Below are 19,732 nucleotides of genomic sequence, written 5' to 3' on the forward strand. Positions count from 1 at the left end.
CGATACAAGCGGTCATGCAACACATTTACTTGTGCGTGATATCATGCGTGGTATAAGCGGTCCTGCAGCGTGTTTACTTGTGTGAAATTACATCATGTGCGATACAAGCGGTCATGCAACACATTTACTTGTGCGTGATATCATGCGTGGTATAAGCGGTCCTGCAGTGTGTTTACTTGTGTGAAATTACATCATGTGCGATACAAGCGGTCATGCAACACATTTACTTGTGCGCGATATGTTGCGTGATACAAGCGGTCCTGCAGCGTGTTTACTTGTGTGTGATATAAGCAGTCCTGCAGCGTGTTTACTTGTGTGAAATTACATCATGTGCGATACAAGCGGTCATGCAACACATTTACTTGTGCGTGATATCATAAGCGATCCTGCAGCGTATTTACTTGTGTGAAATTACATCATGTGCGATACAAGCGGTCATGCAACACATTTACTTGTGCGCGATATGTTGCGTGATATAAGCGCTTCTGCAGCGTGTTTACTTGTGTGTGATATAAGCGGTCCTGCAGCTTGACTTATGTGAAATTACATCATGTGCGATACAAGCGATCCTGCAGCACATTTACTTGTGTGTGATATAATGTGCGATACAAGCAGTCCTGCAGCACGTGTGATATCATGTACGATACAAGCGGTCATGCAACACATTTACTTGTGCGTGATATCATGCGTGGTATAAGCGGTCCTGCAGCGTGTTTACTTGTGTGAAATTACATCATGTGCGATACAAGCGGTCATGCAACACATTTACTTGTGCGCGATATGTTGCGTGATATAAGCGGTCCTGCAGCGTGTTTACTTGTGTGTGATATAAGCGGTCCTGCAGCGTGTTTACTTGTGTGAAATTACATCATGTGCGATACAAGCGGTCATGCAACACATTTACTTGTGCGCGATATGTTGTGTGATATAAGCGGTCCTGCAGCGTGTTTACTTGTGTGAAATTACATCATGTGCGATACAAGCGGTCATGCAACACATTTACTTGTGTGTGATATCATGCGTGATATAAGCGGTCCTGCAGCGTGTTTACTTGTGTGTGATATAAGCGGTCCTGCAGCGTGTTTACTTGTGTGAAATTATATCATGTGCGATACAAGCGGTCCTGCAGCGCATTTACTTGTGTGTAATACAATGTGCGATACAAGCAGTCCTGCAGAACATTTACGTGTGATATCATGTGCGATACAAGCGGTCCTGCAGCGCATTTACAAGTGTGATATCATGTGTGATACAAGCGGTCCTGGAGCACGTGTGATATCATGTGCGATACAAGCGGTCATGCAACACATTTACTTGTGCGTGATATCATGCGTGGTATAAGCGGTCCTGCAGCGTGTTTACTTGTGTGAAATTATATCATGTGCGATACAAGCGGTCATGCAACACATTTACTTGTGTGTGATATCATGCGTGGTATAAGCGGTCCTGCAGCGTGTTGTGTGAAATTACATCATGTGCGATACAAGCGGTCATCCAACACATTTACTTGTGCGCGATATGTTGCGTGATACAAGCGGTCCTGCAGCGTGTTTACTTGTGTGTGATATAAGCGGTCGTGCAGTGTGTTTACTTGTGTGAAATTACATCATGTGCGATACAAGCGGTCATGCAACACATTTACTTGTGCGCGATATGTTGCGTGATATAAGCGGTCCTGCAGCGTGTTTACTTGTGTGTGATATAAGCGGTCCTGCAGCGTGTTTACTTGTGTGAAATTACATCATGTGCGATACAAGCGGTCATGCAACACATTTACTTGTGTGCAATATGTTGCGTGATATAAGCGGTCCTGCAGCGTGTTTACTTGTGTGTGATATAAGCGGTCATGCAACACATTTACTTGTGCGTGATATCATGCGTGGTATACGCGGTCCTGCAGCGTGTTTACTTGTGTGTGATATAAGCGGTCCTGCAGCGTGTTTACTTGTGTGAAATTACATCATGTGCGATACAAGCGGTCATGCAACACATTTACTTGTGCGGGATATGTTGCGTGATGTAAGCGGTCCTGCAGCGTGTTTACTTGTGTGTGATATAAGCGGTCCTGCAGCGTGTTTACTTGTGTGAAATTACATCATGTGCGATACAAGCGGTCATGCAACACATTTACTTGTGCGTGATATCATGCGTGGTATAAGCGGTCCTGCAGCGTGTTTACTTGTGTGAAATTATATCATGTGTGATACAAGCGGCCATGCAACACATTTACTTGTGCGTGATATCATGCGTGATATAAGCGGTCCTGCAGCGCGTTTACTTGTGTGAAATGATATCATGTGCGATACAAGCGGTCCTGTAGCATGTTTACTTGAGTGTGATATCATGTGCGATACAAGCAGTCCTGCAGAGTGTTTACTTGTGTGCGATGTCATGTGCGATACAAGCAGTCCTGCAGAGTGTTTACTTTTGCCAAGCTGGGACAGACAGTTAACACCCAAATGTCCTCCAATAAACAGAATGTCTTCTATTTTAGTCATTTACAGAAGGTATACATGCTCGGCGAAAGTTGCAAGTTCAATGCACACTGTTGGTGGGGAAAGACGTTAATGTCTCTTGTTTTCATGTTAGCTAGTGCGGGAATTAGTGTTTGTGGTTACACCCCAATGTGAGGTTTGCAGATGTATCTACTGCACCCATTGTGACAATAGCCACTTCAATCAGCGTCATTCCATGTAGAGTAGTGGTTGCCAGGCAACGGTGCAGTAAAGTGTGTTGCAAACGTGCGCACCTGAGACCACGTGAGGTGACAAAAGTAAAGACTGACGTGTTTTTGAGTGTGTGGCTGTGGAGAGTCCCAACCTCAGAAAGGCAGGTACGCGGACATCCACGTCCTCACAGACGTCACTCGAGTGTAAACTCCCGGGAAGCCGACTCGCCCGCATCCGTGTCCCCAGCTGGTTACCCCGGCGACGAACCACTGGCCGGAGCCTTCGCGACAGGTGAGTGGGCCCCCGGAGTCTCCCTGCATGACAATATGATGTTTGAGTGAGACGTGACCATTCTAACATCTGTACTGCAATAGATGACATCTTCACTCACTGTGAATACTACTGTGTATAGTGTCCACACCAGCTTACATTGTACCAGTATCATGACTATTCTACACACCCCGAAAGCAGTGAAGTTGTCACGTTGTGTAAATGGTAAATACAAACAAGATACAATGATTTGTTAAAGTTAAAAAGTTAAAGTACCAATGATTGTCACACACACACACTAGGTGTGGCGAAATTACTCTCTGCATTCGACCCATCAGCGGTGGCCGCGCCCGGGAATCATTTTTGGTGATTTAACCCCCAATTCCAACCTTTGATGCTGAGTGCCAAGCAGGGAGGTAATGGGTCCCATTTTTATAGTCTTTGGTATGACTCGGCCGGGGTTTGAACTCACAATTTGTAAGGTTTTATTAGGGCCCGCATGGCCCATTGCATAAGGACTCCCACAGGGAGTCCTTATGCAATGGGACATAAGGACCTATTGAATTTCTAAGGTTTTATTATTATTCTTTCTTATTCCGCAGCTTTGCGCGGTACTTTGACCCCCTTAACATGCTTCAAAACTCACCAAATTTGACGCACACATAAATAAACTCGAACAAAACTCTTTGGTGAAAAAACCAAACCCCAAAACTCAAAATTGCGCTCTAGCGCCCCCTACAAAGTAAACTTTTTCTAACTCCCAGTACGAATGTCCTAGAGACATGAAACAAAAACCTCTATGTAGGTCTCACTTAGACTTAAATTTTATTAATTTATTTCCTCGGCCAAAAATCTACAGGAAGTTTGCTATTCCCCCTTCAACACTAAATTTTAGTAAAATCAGTCACTTTTGCCTTTTTGAGCTTTAATTTGACCCCCTTAACATGCTTCAAAACTCACCAAACTGAACACACACATCAGGACTGGCAAACATTGCGATCTACAAAAAAAACCTAACCCCAAATCTCAGAATTGAGCTCTAGAGCAATTTTTGAATAAAACCGACAAAAAACTGCTCCTCGGAAGAAAAAAATGACAAAACTGCCTGTAACTCCCACTGGGAAGGTCGGAGAGACATGAAACTAAAACCTTTCCGTAGGTCTCACTTAGACCTACATTTCATAAATTGACAACCCCCAGCAAAAATCTACAGGAAGTTTGCTATTCCCCCTTCAACACAACATTTTTGTAAAAACCGGTCACCTTCCTTCAAAAACGATCTCCTCTGAGCGCGTTTGTCGTTTCGGTTTCAAACTAACACAGGAGAGAGATTGAACCCTTGTGATTAAAACTACATAAGCGCGTTTTTATAACTGCTCCAGTTTTGATTTTATGAGCCTTCAAAGAACCGCTGCGCTGATGCTGCTGCGCTGCTGTTTTTTTAAGATAGCTGCTTAAAAGCAGGAAGCACCAGCGTGCCCACACAATGCAGACAAGGTAGGTACACTAGACAAAAGTCTTGGGACACTTATGACTATCACTGGACAAAAGTATTGGGACACTTAAGCCGAAAACTGGACAAAAGTATTGGGACACTTGGGACTACAACTTGACAAAAGTATTGGGACACTTACGACTAAAAGTAGAAAACAGTATTGGGAAACTTAGGACTACCACTGGACAAAAGTATTGGGACACTTACACTGGACAAAAGTATTGGGACACTTGGGACTAAAACTTGACAAAAGTATTGGGACATTTAGGACTAGCACCTGCCAAATACGCGGGCCCGACCAATGCTGCTTGCAGCTTTAATTATTCTTTATTCTTTATTCTTCCGCCGCCACATTAAACTGTAATTTGACCCACTTAACATGCTTCAAAACTCACCATATTTGACCCACACATCAGGACCTGCGAAAATTGCCTTTTTTTTAAAAAAAAAACCCGAACCACAAAACTCAAAATTGCGCTCTAGCGCCCCCTACGAAAGAAAAAAAAACTAGACTGCCTGTAACTCCCACTAGGAAGGTTGGAGAGACATGAAACAAAAACCTTTATGTAGGTGTGACTTAGACCTAGATTTCATAATAGTATATTCTCGGGCTAAAATCAACAGGAAGTTGGCAATAACCCCTTCAAGACAAAAAAGTACTAAAAACAGTCACTTTTGCCTCTTTGAGCTGTAATTTGACCCACTTAACATGCTTCAAAACTCACCGAACTGAACGCACACATCAGGACTGGCAAAAATTGTGATCTAATAAAAAAACCTAACCCCAAATCTCAAAATTGTGCTCTAGCACAATTTTTTTAATGAAACGCACAAAAAACTGCTCCTCGGATGAAAAAACTGACAAAACTGCCTATAACTCTCCCTGGAAAGGTCGGAGGGACATGAAACAAAAACCTCTATGTAGGTCTCACTATGACCTACATTTCATAAATTGACAACCCCCAGCAAAAATCAACAGGAAGTTTGCTATTCCCCCTTCAAAACAAATGTTTTGTAAAAACCGGTCACCTTTTTTCAAAAACTATCTGTTACGACTGCGTGGCATGGTGATGCCGGAGGTCGTCTTTTCAAGATGCAGAGGGGTCAGGAAGCAGCTTGCAGGTGAGAATAAATGATTTATTCGAGTTGTAGTACAAAATATGCTGCGCGGTGCCCACGGCACAGAAAACAAAAGGGTAGCCAAAAGATGCTAATATCAAAAATGCAGACTATGAGTGAAACTAGGAGCGTAACTTGTTGCATGGGAGCAAACAAAACCAACAGACCGAGTGAGGCCAGCGCGTAAACTAAATATCCCTCTGATTAGTGCCCGGGCAACAGGTGCGCGTCCGGGACACTAACCAGAGGCAGGTGACTATAATCTGCCGTCATGGCAACAGAAACAAACTCAAGAGGTGCTGAAAACACAAGTGACTTGAAAACAAAAACAAAAATATGATCCGGGCAGCGGATCATAACACTATCTCCTCTAAGCGCGTTTGTCGTTTCGGCTTCAAACTAACACAGGAGAGAGATTAAACCCTTGTGTATAAAATAACAGAACAGCGTTTCAATACCTGCTTCGGTTTTGATTTTATGACCCTTCAAAGACCCGCTGCGCTGATGCTGCTGCGCTGCTGTTTTTTTAAGATGGCTGCTTAAAAGCAGGAAGCACCAACGTGCCCACACAATGCAGACAAGGTAGGTACACTAGACAAAAGTCTTGGGACACTTCAGACTAAAAGTAGACAAAAGTATTGGGACACTTAGGACTAGCACCTGCCAAATACGCGGGCCCGACCAATGCTGCTTGCAGCTTTAATTATTCTTTATTCTTTATTCTTCCGCCGCCACTTTAAACTGTAATTTGACCCACTTAACATGCTTCAAAACTCACCATATTTGACCCACACATCAGGACCTGTGAAAATTGCCTTTTTAAAAAAAAAAAAACGAACCACAAAACTCAAAATTGCGCTCTAGCGCCCCCTACGAAAAAGAAAAAAAAATAGACTGCCTGTAACTCCCACTAGGAAGGTTGGAGAGACATGAAACAAAAACCTCTATGTAGGTGTGACTTAGACCTAGATTTCATAATAGTATATTCTCGGGCTAAAATCAACAGGAAGTTGGCAATTCCCCCCTTCAAGACAAAAAAGTACTAAAAACAGTCACTTTTGCCTCTTTGAGCTGTAATTCGACCCCCTTAACATGCTTCAAAACTCACCGAACTGAACACACACATCAGGACTGGCAAAAATTGTGATCTAATAAAAAAACCTAACCCCAAATCTCAAAATTGTGCTCTAGCGCAATTTTTTTAATGAAACGCACAAAAAACTGCTCCTCGGATGAAAAAACTGACAAAACTGCCTATAACTCTCCCTGGAAAGGTCGGAGAGACATGAAACAAAAACCTCTATGTAGGTCTCACTTAGACCTACATTTCATAAATTGACAACCCCCAGCAAAAATCAACAGGAAGTTTGCTATTCCCCCTTCAAAACAAATTTTTTGTAAAAACCGGTCACCTTCCTTCAAAAACTATCTCCTCTAAGCGCGTTTGTCGTTTCGGCTTCAAACTAACACAGGAGAGAGATTAAACCCTTGTGTGTAAAATAACAGAACAGCGTTTCAATACCTGCTCCGGTTTTGATTTTATGACCCTTCAAAGACCCGCTGCGCTGCTGTTTTTTTAAGATGGCTGCTTAAAAGCAGGAAGCACCAACGTGCCCACACAATGCAGACAAGGTAGGTACACTAGACAAAAGTCTTGGGACACTTAGGACTAGCACCTGCCAAATACGCAGGCCCGACCAACTTTGCAACTTATATTCAATTGAAAAGACTGCAAATAACTTTTTTTTTGTTGCAAATATTAGCTCATTTGGAATGTGATGCCTGCAACATGTTTAAAAAAAGCTGGCACAAGTGGCAAAAAGACTGAGAAAGTTGAGGAATGCTCATCAAACACTTATTTGGAACATCCTACTGGTGAACAGGCTAATTGGGAACAGGTGGGTGCCATGATTGGGTATAAAAACATCTTCCGTGTAATGCTCAGTCATTCACAAACAAGGATGGGGCGAGGTTTCACCGCTTTGTCAACAAATGCCTGAGCAAATTGTTTAAAAACAACATTTTTCAACCAGCTATTGCAAGGAATTTAGGGATTTCGCCATCTACGCTCCGTAATATCATCAAAAGGTTCAGAGAATCTGGAGAAATCACTGCACGTAAGCCATGATATTACGCACCTTCCAGCCCTCAGGCGGTACTGCATCAAAAAGCGACATCAGTGTGTAAAGGATATCACCACATGGGCTCAGGAACACTTCAGAAAACCACTGTCAGTAACTACAGTTTGTCGTTACATCTGTAAGTGCAAGTTCAAACTCTACAATACAAAGTCAAAGCCATTTATCAACAACACCCAGAAACGCCGCCGGCTTCGCTGGGCCCGAGCTCGTCTAAAATGGATTGATGCAAAGTGTAAAAGTGTTCTGGCGAGTGACGAGTCCACATTTCAAATTGTTTTTTTGGAAACTGTGGACGTCTTTTCCTCCGGAACAAAGAGGAAAAGAACCATCTGGATTGTTCTAGGCTAGGGGTCGGCAACCCAAAATGTTGAAAGAGCCATGTTGGACCAAAAATACAAAAAAAAATCTGTCTGGAGCCTCAAAAAATGAAAAGCCATATTACATACAGATAGTGTGTCATGAGATATACATTGAATTAAGAGGACTTAAAGGAAACTAAATGACCTCAAATATAGCTACAAATGAGGCATAATGATGCAATATGTACATATAGCTAGCCTAAATAGCATGTTAGCATCGATTAGCTTGCAGTGACCAAATATGTCTGATTAGCACTCCACACAAGTCAATAACATCAACAAAACTCACCTTTGTGCATTCATGCACAACGTTAAAAGTTTGGTGGACAAAATGAGACAGAAAAAGAAGTGGCATAAAACACGTCCTAGAAAGTTATACATGTAAACAAACTACGGTTAGTTCAAGGACCGCCAAAATTAGTAGGACAAAACGGCGCTTGCCAAATACTCGAATCAGTGAAGCATGTTTAATATAAACGGTGTGATTTATAACTATTAGGGAGGATTGTGTCATGTTTTTCCTTCTACAGAAACCATATTAACACAAAAAAAATGTTTTTTTCCCCCTCATCTTTTTCCATTTTTCATACATTTTTGAAAAAGCTCCAGAGAGCCACTAGGGCGGCGCTAAAGAGCCGCATGCAGCTCTTTAGCCGCATGCGGCTCTAGAGCCGCGGGTTGCCGACCCTGGACACTTTTACGGAGCGGAGAAGGGACGCCTCGCCGGGGTCCGGGACCGAGGCCCCTTCCCCCGAGAGGGCCCCACCGGGAGCCGTAGCTGAGGCGATCCGCGAGAAGGGCCCGACGCACGTCCAGGGTCACCACCGCACCGACACCCCGCCTCGTCCGCCTTCGCCGCGGCCGGCGTCACGCGCAGCAGGTAAGCAGCTTACCTGCCCGCCACCCCCGTGGCCGGGGGCTCGTACCAGGGGTCACTCCGCGCGCTCCGCCCGCGCAGCTTACCTGCCCGCCACCCCCGTTGCCGGGGGCGCGTAACAGGGGGTCACTCCGCGCGCAGTGCGCTCACGAAAGGGGTGGGGCTCACCCTGGTTGATATAGACAGCAGGACGGTGGCCATGGACGGCGGAACCCGCTAAGGAGTGTGTAACAACCAACCTGCCGAATCAACTAGCCCTGAAAATGGATGGCGCTGGAGCGTCGGGCCCATACCCGGCCGTCGCCGGCAGCTTGGAGGTGCGCTCAGCGCGGCTCCCATATGATTGCGCACTGGTGTGCGTCTGGGCCGTGACAGCGTGGCACGCGAATGTCTGTGCTGCATTGGATCAGTCTCCTTTCTTTAACAGGCAAAAGCTTTATAACCTCACTAATGCCTTGCATCGTCTATATTAGATATATAACAACGGGCGGGTGCGGGCGGATGCCGTTCTAGGCGCAAAGTGTAAAAGCCAGCATGTGTGATGGTATGGGGGTGTATTAGTGCCCAAGACATGGGTAACTTACACATCTGTGAAGGCACCATTAATGCTGAAAGGTACATACAGGTTTTGGAGCAACATATGTCGCCATCCAAGCAGCGTTTTTGTGGACGAGTGCGGGTACTAGACTGGCCTGCCTGTAGTCCAGACCTGTCTCCCATTGAAAATGTGTGGCGCATTATGAAGCCTAAAATAGCATAACGGAGACCCCCGGACTGTTGAACAACTTTAGCTGTACATCAAGCAAGAATGGGAAATAATTCCACTTCAAAAATGTGTCTCCTCAGTTCCCAAACCTTTACTGAGTGTTGTTAAAAGGAAAAGCCATGTAACACAGTGGTAAACAACTTTTTTGCAACGTGTTGCTGCCATTAAATTCTAAGTTCATGATTATTTTCAAAAAAGAATAAAGTTTCTCAGTGTGAACATGAAATATCTTGTCTTTGCAGTCTATTCAATTGAATATAAGTTGAAAAGGATTTGTTGTATTCTCTTTTTAATTACCATTTACACAACGTGACAACTTCACTGCTTTTGTAAAAATCCTTCATGTACATGTTATTAATGTAAAATGCTGGTATTGTCTCACCAAGCAGGTGTCTGTGTCTCCTAGCAGGTGACCAGCACACATCATGTGACCAGTGAGGGCGTGGCCATAAGACTTGTGACAGTTTGTCTGCTCCACGATGCCCACTGGAGCTTTCTGCAGCAGGCTGCTCACTGGACCTGTGGGAAGAAACACGTGTCTTGTGCAACAGAAACAAGATGGCAGCTAAAATGTCGATGTTACCTCCTTCCCTGGTGGACCCCCATCCTGAGATGTAGCACTCTGCGTCTTGCAGGAAGCGATGCGCAGGTGAGGGCAGACAGGCGGGCTGCACGGCGGGGGACAAGTGGGCCGGGACCAGCAGCTCCAGCAGGGCCACGTCCCGCTCCATGCTGGTGTTGTGGAACGCCGGGTGGATGATGACCCGCTGGATGCGGACCACCGAGGCCCCGACGCCGGAACGCAGCACGGAGCCCAGACTCACTGCCCAGTGGGCGGGGCTAGTGTCACTGCAGGTGTGATGAACAGAGGTACATACACGTGCATGAGAGTTTAGTCATGATCTGAGTAATGAGCAGCAAGCAATGACAGTAGAGAGAAAATGGACTGTACATTTAATAACACTGATTTGTTGCCTTATTTTTTTTCAAAGACTCACACTATCCATCTTTTGCTGAAAAAAGGAGGCACTCAAAAAAGTATGAAGTCATATATTAATTTTTAACTTTCAACGCTTTAAATTTTTTTCAATAGTTTTTTTTAAATAAAAGAGCATACAACATAAAAAAAATTACAAATATATAAAACTATGGATAGGTCTGAAACAATAAAAATATTTTTTTTAATTTTTTTTTTACTAAAAGAGCACACAACATTAAAAAAATTACAAATACATAAAACTTTATCTATGGATAGGTCTGAAACTATTAAAAAAAAAATATATATATATATATATATATTTATTTTTTTTAAATAAAAGAGCATACAACATAAAAAAAATTACAAATATATAAAACTATGGATAGGTCTGAAACAATAAAAAAAATATATATATATATATTTTTTTTTTTTTACTAAAAGAGCATACAACATACAAAAATTACAAATACATAAAACTTTATGGATAGGTCTGAAACTATTAAAATATATATATATATATATATATTTTTTTTTTTTTAAATAAAAGCATACAACATAAAAAAAAATTACAAATATATAAAACTATGGATAGGTCTGAAACAATAAAAAAAAATATATATATATATATTTTATTTTTTATTTTTACTAAAAGAGCATACAACATAAAAAAATTACAAATACATAAAACTTTATCTATGGATAGGTCTGAAACTATTAAAAAAAAAATATATATATATATATATATATATATATATATATATATATTTTTTTTTTTTTTTTTTTTTTTTAAATAAAAGCATACAACATAACAAAAATTACAAATATATAAAACTATGGATAGGTCTGAAACAATAAAAAATAAAAAATAAATATATATATATATATATATATATATTTTTTTTTTTACTAAAAGAGCATACAACATAAAAAAATTACAAATACATAAAACTATGGATAGGTCTGAAACTATTAAAAAAAAATATATATATATATATATTTTTTTTTTAATAAAAGAGCATACAACATTAAAAAAATTACAAATATATAAAACTATGGATAGGTCTGAAACAATAAAAAAAAAATATATATATATATATATATTTTTTTTTACTAAAAAAGCATACAACATAAAAAAATTACAAATACATAAAACTTTATCTATGGATAGGTCTGAAACTATTAAAAAAAAATATATATATATTTATATATATATATATATCCATCCATCCATCCATCCATCTTCTTCCGCTTATCCGAGGTCGGGTCGCGGAGGCAGCAGCCTAAGCAGGGAAGCCCAGACTTCTCTCTCCCCAGCCACTTCGTCCAGCTCTTCCCGTGGGACCCCGAGGCGTTCCCAGGCCAGCCGGGAGATATAGTCTTCCCAACGTGTCCTGGGTCTTCCCCGCGGCCTCCTACCGGTCGGACGTGCCCTAAACACCATATATATATATATATTTTTATATATATATATATATATTAGGGCTGCAACAACTAATCGAATAAAATCAATTATAAAAATAGTTGGCGATTAATTTAGTCATCGATTCATTGGATCTATGCTATGCGCATGCGCAGAGGCTACTTTTTTTGTATTTATTTTTATTTTTTTAATAAACCTTTATTTATAAACTGCAACATTTACAAACAGCTGAGAAACAATAATCAAAATAAGTATGGTGCCAGTATGCTGGTTTTTTTTTTCAATAAAATACTGGAAAGGGTAGAAATGTAGTTTGTCTCTCTTATCCGATTATTAATCAATTAATCGAAGTAATAATCGACAGATTAATCGATTATCAAATTAGTTGTTAGTTGCAGCCCTACTGCTGTACATATTATTTTACAAGTGTGGGATACTTCTCTTAATGCCTTATTTGTGTTTGACACCACAGTGTGCCGTGAGATACAGTCTGCTGTGCTGTGGGAGATGATCTAATTTCACCTATTTGGGTTAAAGATATTTTTTGCAAACCAGTAATTATAGTCTGCAAATGACGTGTCGTTGTTGAGTGTCGGTGCTGTCTAGAGCTGGGCAGAGTAACCGTGTAATACTCTTCCATATCAGTAGGTAACTAATTGCTTTGTAGATGTCGGAAACAGCGGGAGGCAGTGTGCAGGTAAAAAAGTGTCTAATGCTTAAACCAAAAATAAACAAAAGGTGAGTGCCCCTAAGAAAAGGCATTGAAGCTTAGAGAAGGCAATCCAGAACAAAACTAAAACTGAACTGGATTCAGAGTACACAAAAACAGAATGCTGGACGACAGCAAAGACTTACTGTGGAGCAAAGACGGCGTCCACAATGTACATCCGAACATGACATGACAATCAACAATGTCCCCACAAAGAAGGATTAAAAACAACTGAAATATTCTTGATTGCTAAAACAAAGTAGATGTGGGAATATCGCTCAAAGGAAGACATGAAACTGCTGCAGGAAAATACCAAAAAAAGAGAAAAATCCACCAAAATAGGAGCGCAAGACAAGAAGTAAAACACTACACACAGGAAAACTCCAAATAAGTCAGGGTGTGATGTGACAGGTGGTGACAGTACATCTACTTTGAGACAAGAGCTATAGTGATGCATGCTTTAAAGTCATATCCAACAATTGCGACTTTTTACTGTCAACGGAGTTTCGTTTTTTGAATGATTTCTGCTGGTGGTGTGCCTCCACATTTTCAACGCAAAAAATGTGCCTTGGCTCAAAAAAGGTTGAAAAACACTGAGATAGATGGATAGTACTTAATTCCTTCAGGAGAGTTCCTGAGCATACTTGCCAACCCTCCCAAAATGCAGCGCCTCTCCCGAAAACCTCCCGGGACAAATTTTCTCCCGAAAATCTCCCGAAATTCAGGCGGAGCTGGAGGCCACGCCCCCTCCAGCTCCATGCGGACCTCAGTGACGTGTTGACAGCCTGTTCTCACGTCCGCTTTCCCACAATATAAACAGCTAGTAATCGAGGGAGAGTTCTTGGTTTCTTATGTGTGTTTATTGTTAGGCAGTTTCATTAACGTCCTCCCAGCGCGGTAACAACACACAACAACAGCAGTCACGTTTTCGGCCCCCGTAAAGCAGTTCGTCTGCCGTAAACAGCAATGTTGTGACACTTTTAAACAGGACAATACTGCCATCTACTGTACATGCATATGTGACCCACCCATAATGTGTCACATATTTGTGTTGATTTATTTATTTTATTTTGTGGTTTGAATTCGTTTTTGGAGCTGTCATTACACATTTATCAGTATTCACATTGGTCAGTAGGGGGCAGTTGGGCGTTTCTTCCCAATTGAATGCTATCACCTGCAGACCGGAAGTGTCTTGTCATTCTGATGAGCGCGACCAGTCTGTGAACAATTGAAACGTCCTGTGTGCTTTTTCCTCCTGTATAACAGGTTAGTTTTGGTGAATCAACTCACTGAATAATATCCATGTGATCTTTATAAGTTTAAGTACACATTCTGATGGTGGAGCCTAAACTCTAAAGTGTTTGTGAGTTGTAGTTTGTATTTGTGAATGAATCCAGTGCACAGCTGCAGTAATCAATACAAAAAGGCGACGTGAGTGCGCAATGTTTATATAGGAACTTCTGATCCTAATTCAGACTCCCAAATTAGAGCTCCCGTTTTCTTATTGATTTTATAATGTATATTTGTATAATGTGTGTGTTCTGAAATAGTGACAGAGAATAGAACAAGGATGGACAATTCAACCCATAACTCAACAATGAGTAGATGAGTGTTATGTGTGTGTATATGTGTAAATAAATGAACACTGAAATTCAAGTATTTCTTTTATTTATATATATATATATATATATATATATATATATATATATATATATATATATATAGCTAGAATTCACTAAAAGTCAAGTATTTCTTATATATATATATATATATATATATATCTTAACCACGCCCCCCGACCACGCCCCACCCCCCCACCTCCCGAAATCGGAGGTCTCAAGGTTGGCAAGTATGTTCCTGAGGGAACCGTTTACCCGTCCACATGGGAATAGATTTTCCTCCACGTGGCCCCTGAGTTAAAATAAGTTTGACACCCCGGTTGTAATATTTACGTTGCACAGGACGTACACTTGTGTCTAATTTAGCACCAGACAACAGGTTAGTTGTGAACAAAAGATGAGCGGGCATCAAACCTGGCACCTTTTGAAGCAGTGTGCGGCGGTCAGCAACCATTTACTGTGAATGAGCGTGGCGCCACATATGTGCTGTCCCTGGTACTGCAGGCTACCGATCCAAGGCCACTCCCCCCGGCGGGCCGTGACTCCGCCCACAATTCGACTGGAGCCCAGCGCCGGACGTTGACCGCAGTCTGGAATGGAAATGAACAACCTGAGAGGACGCTTCGCCGACGAGGCAAGTTGTTACACACGTGAAGATTTTCTAAATCTGAAATCTATCAGTTCTAAAGATGGAAAATCAGCCATTCAACAATTTTGTTGTGTCTTTATAATCTTTGTCCACAAGATGGCAGCAAATATGTGGCATTCTGGTATTTAGGATGAATTTGAGAGCGCATTGGGATGTTTACGTCTGGCCCCCCTCGCTCTTAAGTTCCATATTCAAACCTACCGCAGTTCCTCTCGTCAGCTTGGTTGGGGCAGTCTGGGACTCCGTCACATTCTGGGTTGGACTTGCTGACACAGGAAGTAGGCGTGCACAGGAAGTTGGCGCTGCAGTTGGAAACTAGGAGACACGGGGATTAGTCACAGGTGGTAACGGCGGTCGGTCATCAGCACAATACCGGGAAGTGCCGCGGGTTCCACGCCGGGGGCGACCGTCCCGGGTGTTGGCGGCCTACTGACGTGATGCCCGGGGGAGTGGCGGGCCGAGCCGGGGTCTGTGTGGCGTTGAATCCAGTTCTGGAGCTTGGTGACGCGCGAGTAGACCCCGGGCCTGTTGATCTGGGCACAGCCGATACCCCAACTCACAACCCCGGCCAGGAAGAACCTCCCCGGGGCTCCCTCGCACACCAACGGCCCCCCAGAGTCGCCCTGACAAAGGGAGAACAGAACCCTTCAAATTAGCAACATTTAACACCCCACAAACGTCTTGTACTCAGAATCTATATCAAGCCGCTTTTCTTCCCGTCACTCACACTACTTGTCGTCATGGCTAGGCATGGGTACCGTTCACATTAGGACCGATACGATATCATTCCCTGGTACCTGGGAATCGATACCAGTACTTAACCATACCAAAATGTTGGTACTTTTGTGTGTGCTAAAGGAGCCATATGTAATAATTTCATGTCAAGTCATCATTAAATATGTCCATCCATTTTCTACTGCTTGTCCCTTTTGGGCTGGCGGGGGGTCGCTGGAGCCTATCTCAGCTGCATTCGGGCGGTAGGTGGGGTACAACCTGGACAAGTCGCCACCTCATCGCAGTACTACTATGATTACATCGATATTTTTTAACATCACAAAATCATTTTTTAATTTTTTAAAATATATATTATGTTTATAAACTCAGTAAATAGGTCCCTGGACACCAGTGTTGGGACTAACTGTAACGCCGTTAGTTTCGGCGGTAACTAGTAATCTAACGCGTTATTTTTTATATTCAGTAACTCAGTTACCGTTACTACATGATGCGTTACTGCGTTATTTTACGTTATTTTTCATGTAGTATCGGCTAGAAACAGAAGATCTGAGTGTGTTTTATTGCAGCGCTGCGGTGGAAAAGAAAAGGCGTGCTTTGTGTGGGTGGGGGCGGGGGGGGACTCCCATACCGCAGTTGAGGAGCGCAGGGGAGACGTTCCTCCAGGGCCTATGTACGTCTTCGGGGCTAACAACCTTCACTTTACCCGGCAGTGGGTCTTTACAGCTGAGGGTGAATGACGAGACCGGCGGTTTGTTGCAACTTTGTGATTTTATTGGACGCAGCCATCCACCAAGCTAGAGCACCTGCTCGCTCACCTCTCTCGCCCACTCACTCACTGACGTCACTCACCTCACATGCTGTCATATCTTAAAGGGCCACACACACACACACACACATACGCTACTCTCATAACAACTAACAAGACATCATGGAGAAGCCAGAAGTCGAGTTTTTTAACATGGAGACATTCTCAATACTTTTCTTTTGTCGAGCACAAAGAAAATAACATTTTAGCAGAGGTGGGTAGAGTAGCCAGAAATTGTACTCAAGTAAGAGTACTGTTACTTTAGAGATTTATTACTCAAGTAAAAGTAAGGAGTAGTCACCCAAATATTTACTTGAGTAAAAGTAAAAAGTATGTTGTGAAAAAACTACTCAAGTACTGAGTAACTGATGAGTAACATACAGACACATATCATATACATATATATATATATATATATATATATATATATATATATATATACATACACACATATATATATATATACACACACATATATATATATATATACACATTTATATATATATATATATATATACACACACATATATATATACAGTATATAATTTATATTTATTTATTTTGCCGTTTTTGTTTACATGTTAAAGGTGTTTTAATGAATATACATGCATGTTTAACACATATAGATTCCTTTCTTTCATGAAGACACGAATATAAGTTGGTGTATTACCTGATTCTGATGACTTGCATTGATTGTAATCAGACAGTAGTGATGATAACGTCCACGTTTTCAAATAGAGGAGAAAAAAAGTTCCTCCTTTCTGTCTAATACCACATGCAAGTGGTTGGTTTTTGACATCTTATTTGTCCAGCTTCCATATTCGTTTTTATACACTTTACAAGAAATACATTGGCGGCAAACTCCGTAGCTTGCTAGCTTGTTTGCGCCGGCTTTCGGAGACTCTTGTTTTGAAAGCGCAGGCGCGATGGAGCGGCACTTTTATTGTGAAGACAGGAACTGTGCAGTCAGTCTTTAGGCTTTTGACGGGATGTACGGTTGAAATAAAAAAGTATCTTTTTTCCTTCACACTTTTGATTGATTGATTGAAACTTGTATTAGTAGATTGCACAGTACAGTACATATTCTGTACAATTGACCACTAAATGGTAACACCCCAATAAGTTTTTCAACTTGTTTAAGTCAGGTCATGTGACCCCTGGCTCTGTTTGATTGGTCCAACGTCACCAGTGACTGCATCTGATTGGTGGAACGGAGTGAAACGTCACCAGTAAGGCAGGCACTTTGAAGGTCTGTCTGACAGACCAAAACAAACAAAGCGTGCATTAACAGATCGATAAAAATTAGTAGCGAGTAGCGAGCTGAATGTAGATAAAAGTAGCGGAGTAAAAGTAGCGTTTCTTCTCTATAAATATACTCAAGTAAAAGTAAAAGTAAGTTGCATTAAAACTACTCTTAGAAGTACAATTTATCCCAAAAGTTACTCAAGTAGATGTAACGGAGTAAATGTAGCGCGTTACTACCCACCTCTGCATTTTAGTTAAATGTAAGTTGTGTCTTGGATCAAAGATCCTATCTACTTAAAGTTAAAGTGCCATTATGTTGCAGCTATTTAAAATAGTTTTGTCAATTTGTTCTGGCCTGAAATAAATTGGCCTTTTGAAACATATCTTTGTCTTTGTGTGTTGTATGTAGAGCACATTGCTTAGCAGAGTTCAGTGATGCAAATGCATGTCAAGTTGATCAACACATTGTATTATTCTCCAGTGCAATAACAGTACTGAAATGAAGGCTAAAAGGGCATTAATGGGAGCCTTAAAAAAAGGGGGGAAAAGAAGTAACTAAATAGTTACTTTTCACAGTAACGCATTACTTTTTGGTATAAGTAACTGAGTTAGTAACTAAGTTACTTTTGAAATAAAGTAACTACCGTATTTTCCGCACTATTAGCCGCACCTAAAAACCACAAATTTACTCAAAAGCTGACAGTGCGGCTTTTAACCCGATGCGCTTTATATATGGATTAATATTAAGATTCATTTTCATAAAGTTTCGGTCTCGCAACTACGGTAAACAGCCGCCATCTTTTTTCCCCGTAGAAGAGGAAGTGCTTCTTCTTCTACGCAAGCAACCGCCAAGGTAAGCACCCGCCCCCATAGAACAGGAAGCGCTTCTTCTTCTACTGTAAGCAACCACCCGCCCGCGTAGAAGCAGAAAAAGCGCGCGGATATTACGTTTCATTTCCTTTGTGTGTTTACATCTGTAAAGACCACAAAATGGCTCCTACTAAGCGACAGGTTTCCGGTTCATGAAAAGACGCAATCTCTCCATCCGCACACGGACTACTATTTCACAGCAACTGCCTAAAGACTTTCAAGAAAAGCTGGCTACTTTCCGTGCATATTGTAAAAACAAGATAGCTGAAAAAAAGATCCGGCCAGAGAACATTATCAACATGGACGAGGTTCCACTGACTTTTGATATTCCTGTGAACCGCACTGTGGATACAACGGGAGCACGTACGGTGAATATTCGCACCACAGGGAATGAGAAGTCATCCTTCACTGTGGTTCTAGCTTGCCATGCTAATGGCCAGAAACTTCCACCCATGGTGATATTCAAAAGGAAGACCTTGCCAAAAGAGACCTTTCCAGCCGGCGTCATCATAAAAGCTAACTCGAAGGGATGGCTGGATGAAGAAAAGATGAGCGAGTGGTTAAGGTAAGTTTACGCGAAGAGGCCGGGTGGCTTTTTTCACGCAGCTCCGTCCATGTTGATATACGACTCCATGCGCGCCCACATCACGCTGGTTTTTAATATATTATTAAAGTTTGACTGACCTATCTGACTGTTTTTTTGACATTCCTTTAGCGCAGTTAGATGCGGCTTATAACACGGGGCGGCTTATAGGTGGACAAAGTTTTGAAATATGCCGTTCATTGAAGGCGCGGCTTATAACCCAGGGCGCCTTATGGTGCGGAAAATACGGGTAACCCAACACTGCTGGACACCCATCCATCCATCCATTTTTTTACCGCTTGTCCCTTTCGGGGTCGCGGGGCGGTGATGAGGACTTAAATTATGACCAATGTATGATCCTGTAACTACTTGGTATCGGATCGATACCTAAATGTGTGGTATCATCCAAAACTAATGTAAAG

General features: G+C 41.8%; 1 protein-coding gene across 1 annotated transcript in view; it reads right to left on the bottom strand.

The window, feature by feature from the left end:
• tmprss9 (transmembrane serine protease 9) overlaps positions 1 to 19,732 on the bottom strand; it is a 46,688-nt gene that overhangs the window by 7,000 nt on the left and 19,956 nt on the right. The window contains 6 exon segments of the mRNA XM_072914729.1: positions 2,821 to 2,983; positions 10,079 to 10,215; positions 10,280 to 10,545; positions 14,845 to 15,013; positions 15,274 to 15,387; positions 15,446 to 15,695. Of these exon segments, the coding sequence (XP_072770830.1) occupies positions 2,822 to 2,983; positions 10,079 to 10,215; positions 10,280 to 10,545; positions 14,845 to 15,013; positions 15,274 to 15,387; positions 15,446 to 15,695 (1,098 nt within the window). The 3' untranslated portion in view covers position 2,821.

Source organism: Nerophis lumbriciformis, linkage group LG14, assembly GCF_033978685.3.
Source record: "Nerophis lumbriciformis linkage group LG14, RoL_Nlum_v2.1, whole genome shotgun sequence".
Lineage (NCBI taxonomy): Eukaryota > Metazoa > Chordata > Actinopteri > Syngnathiformes > Syngnathidae > Nerophis > Nerophis lumbriciformis.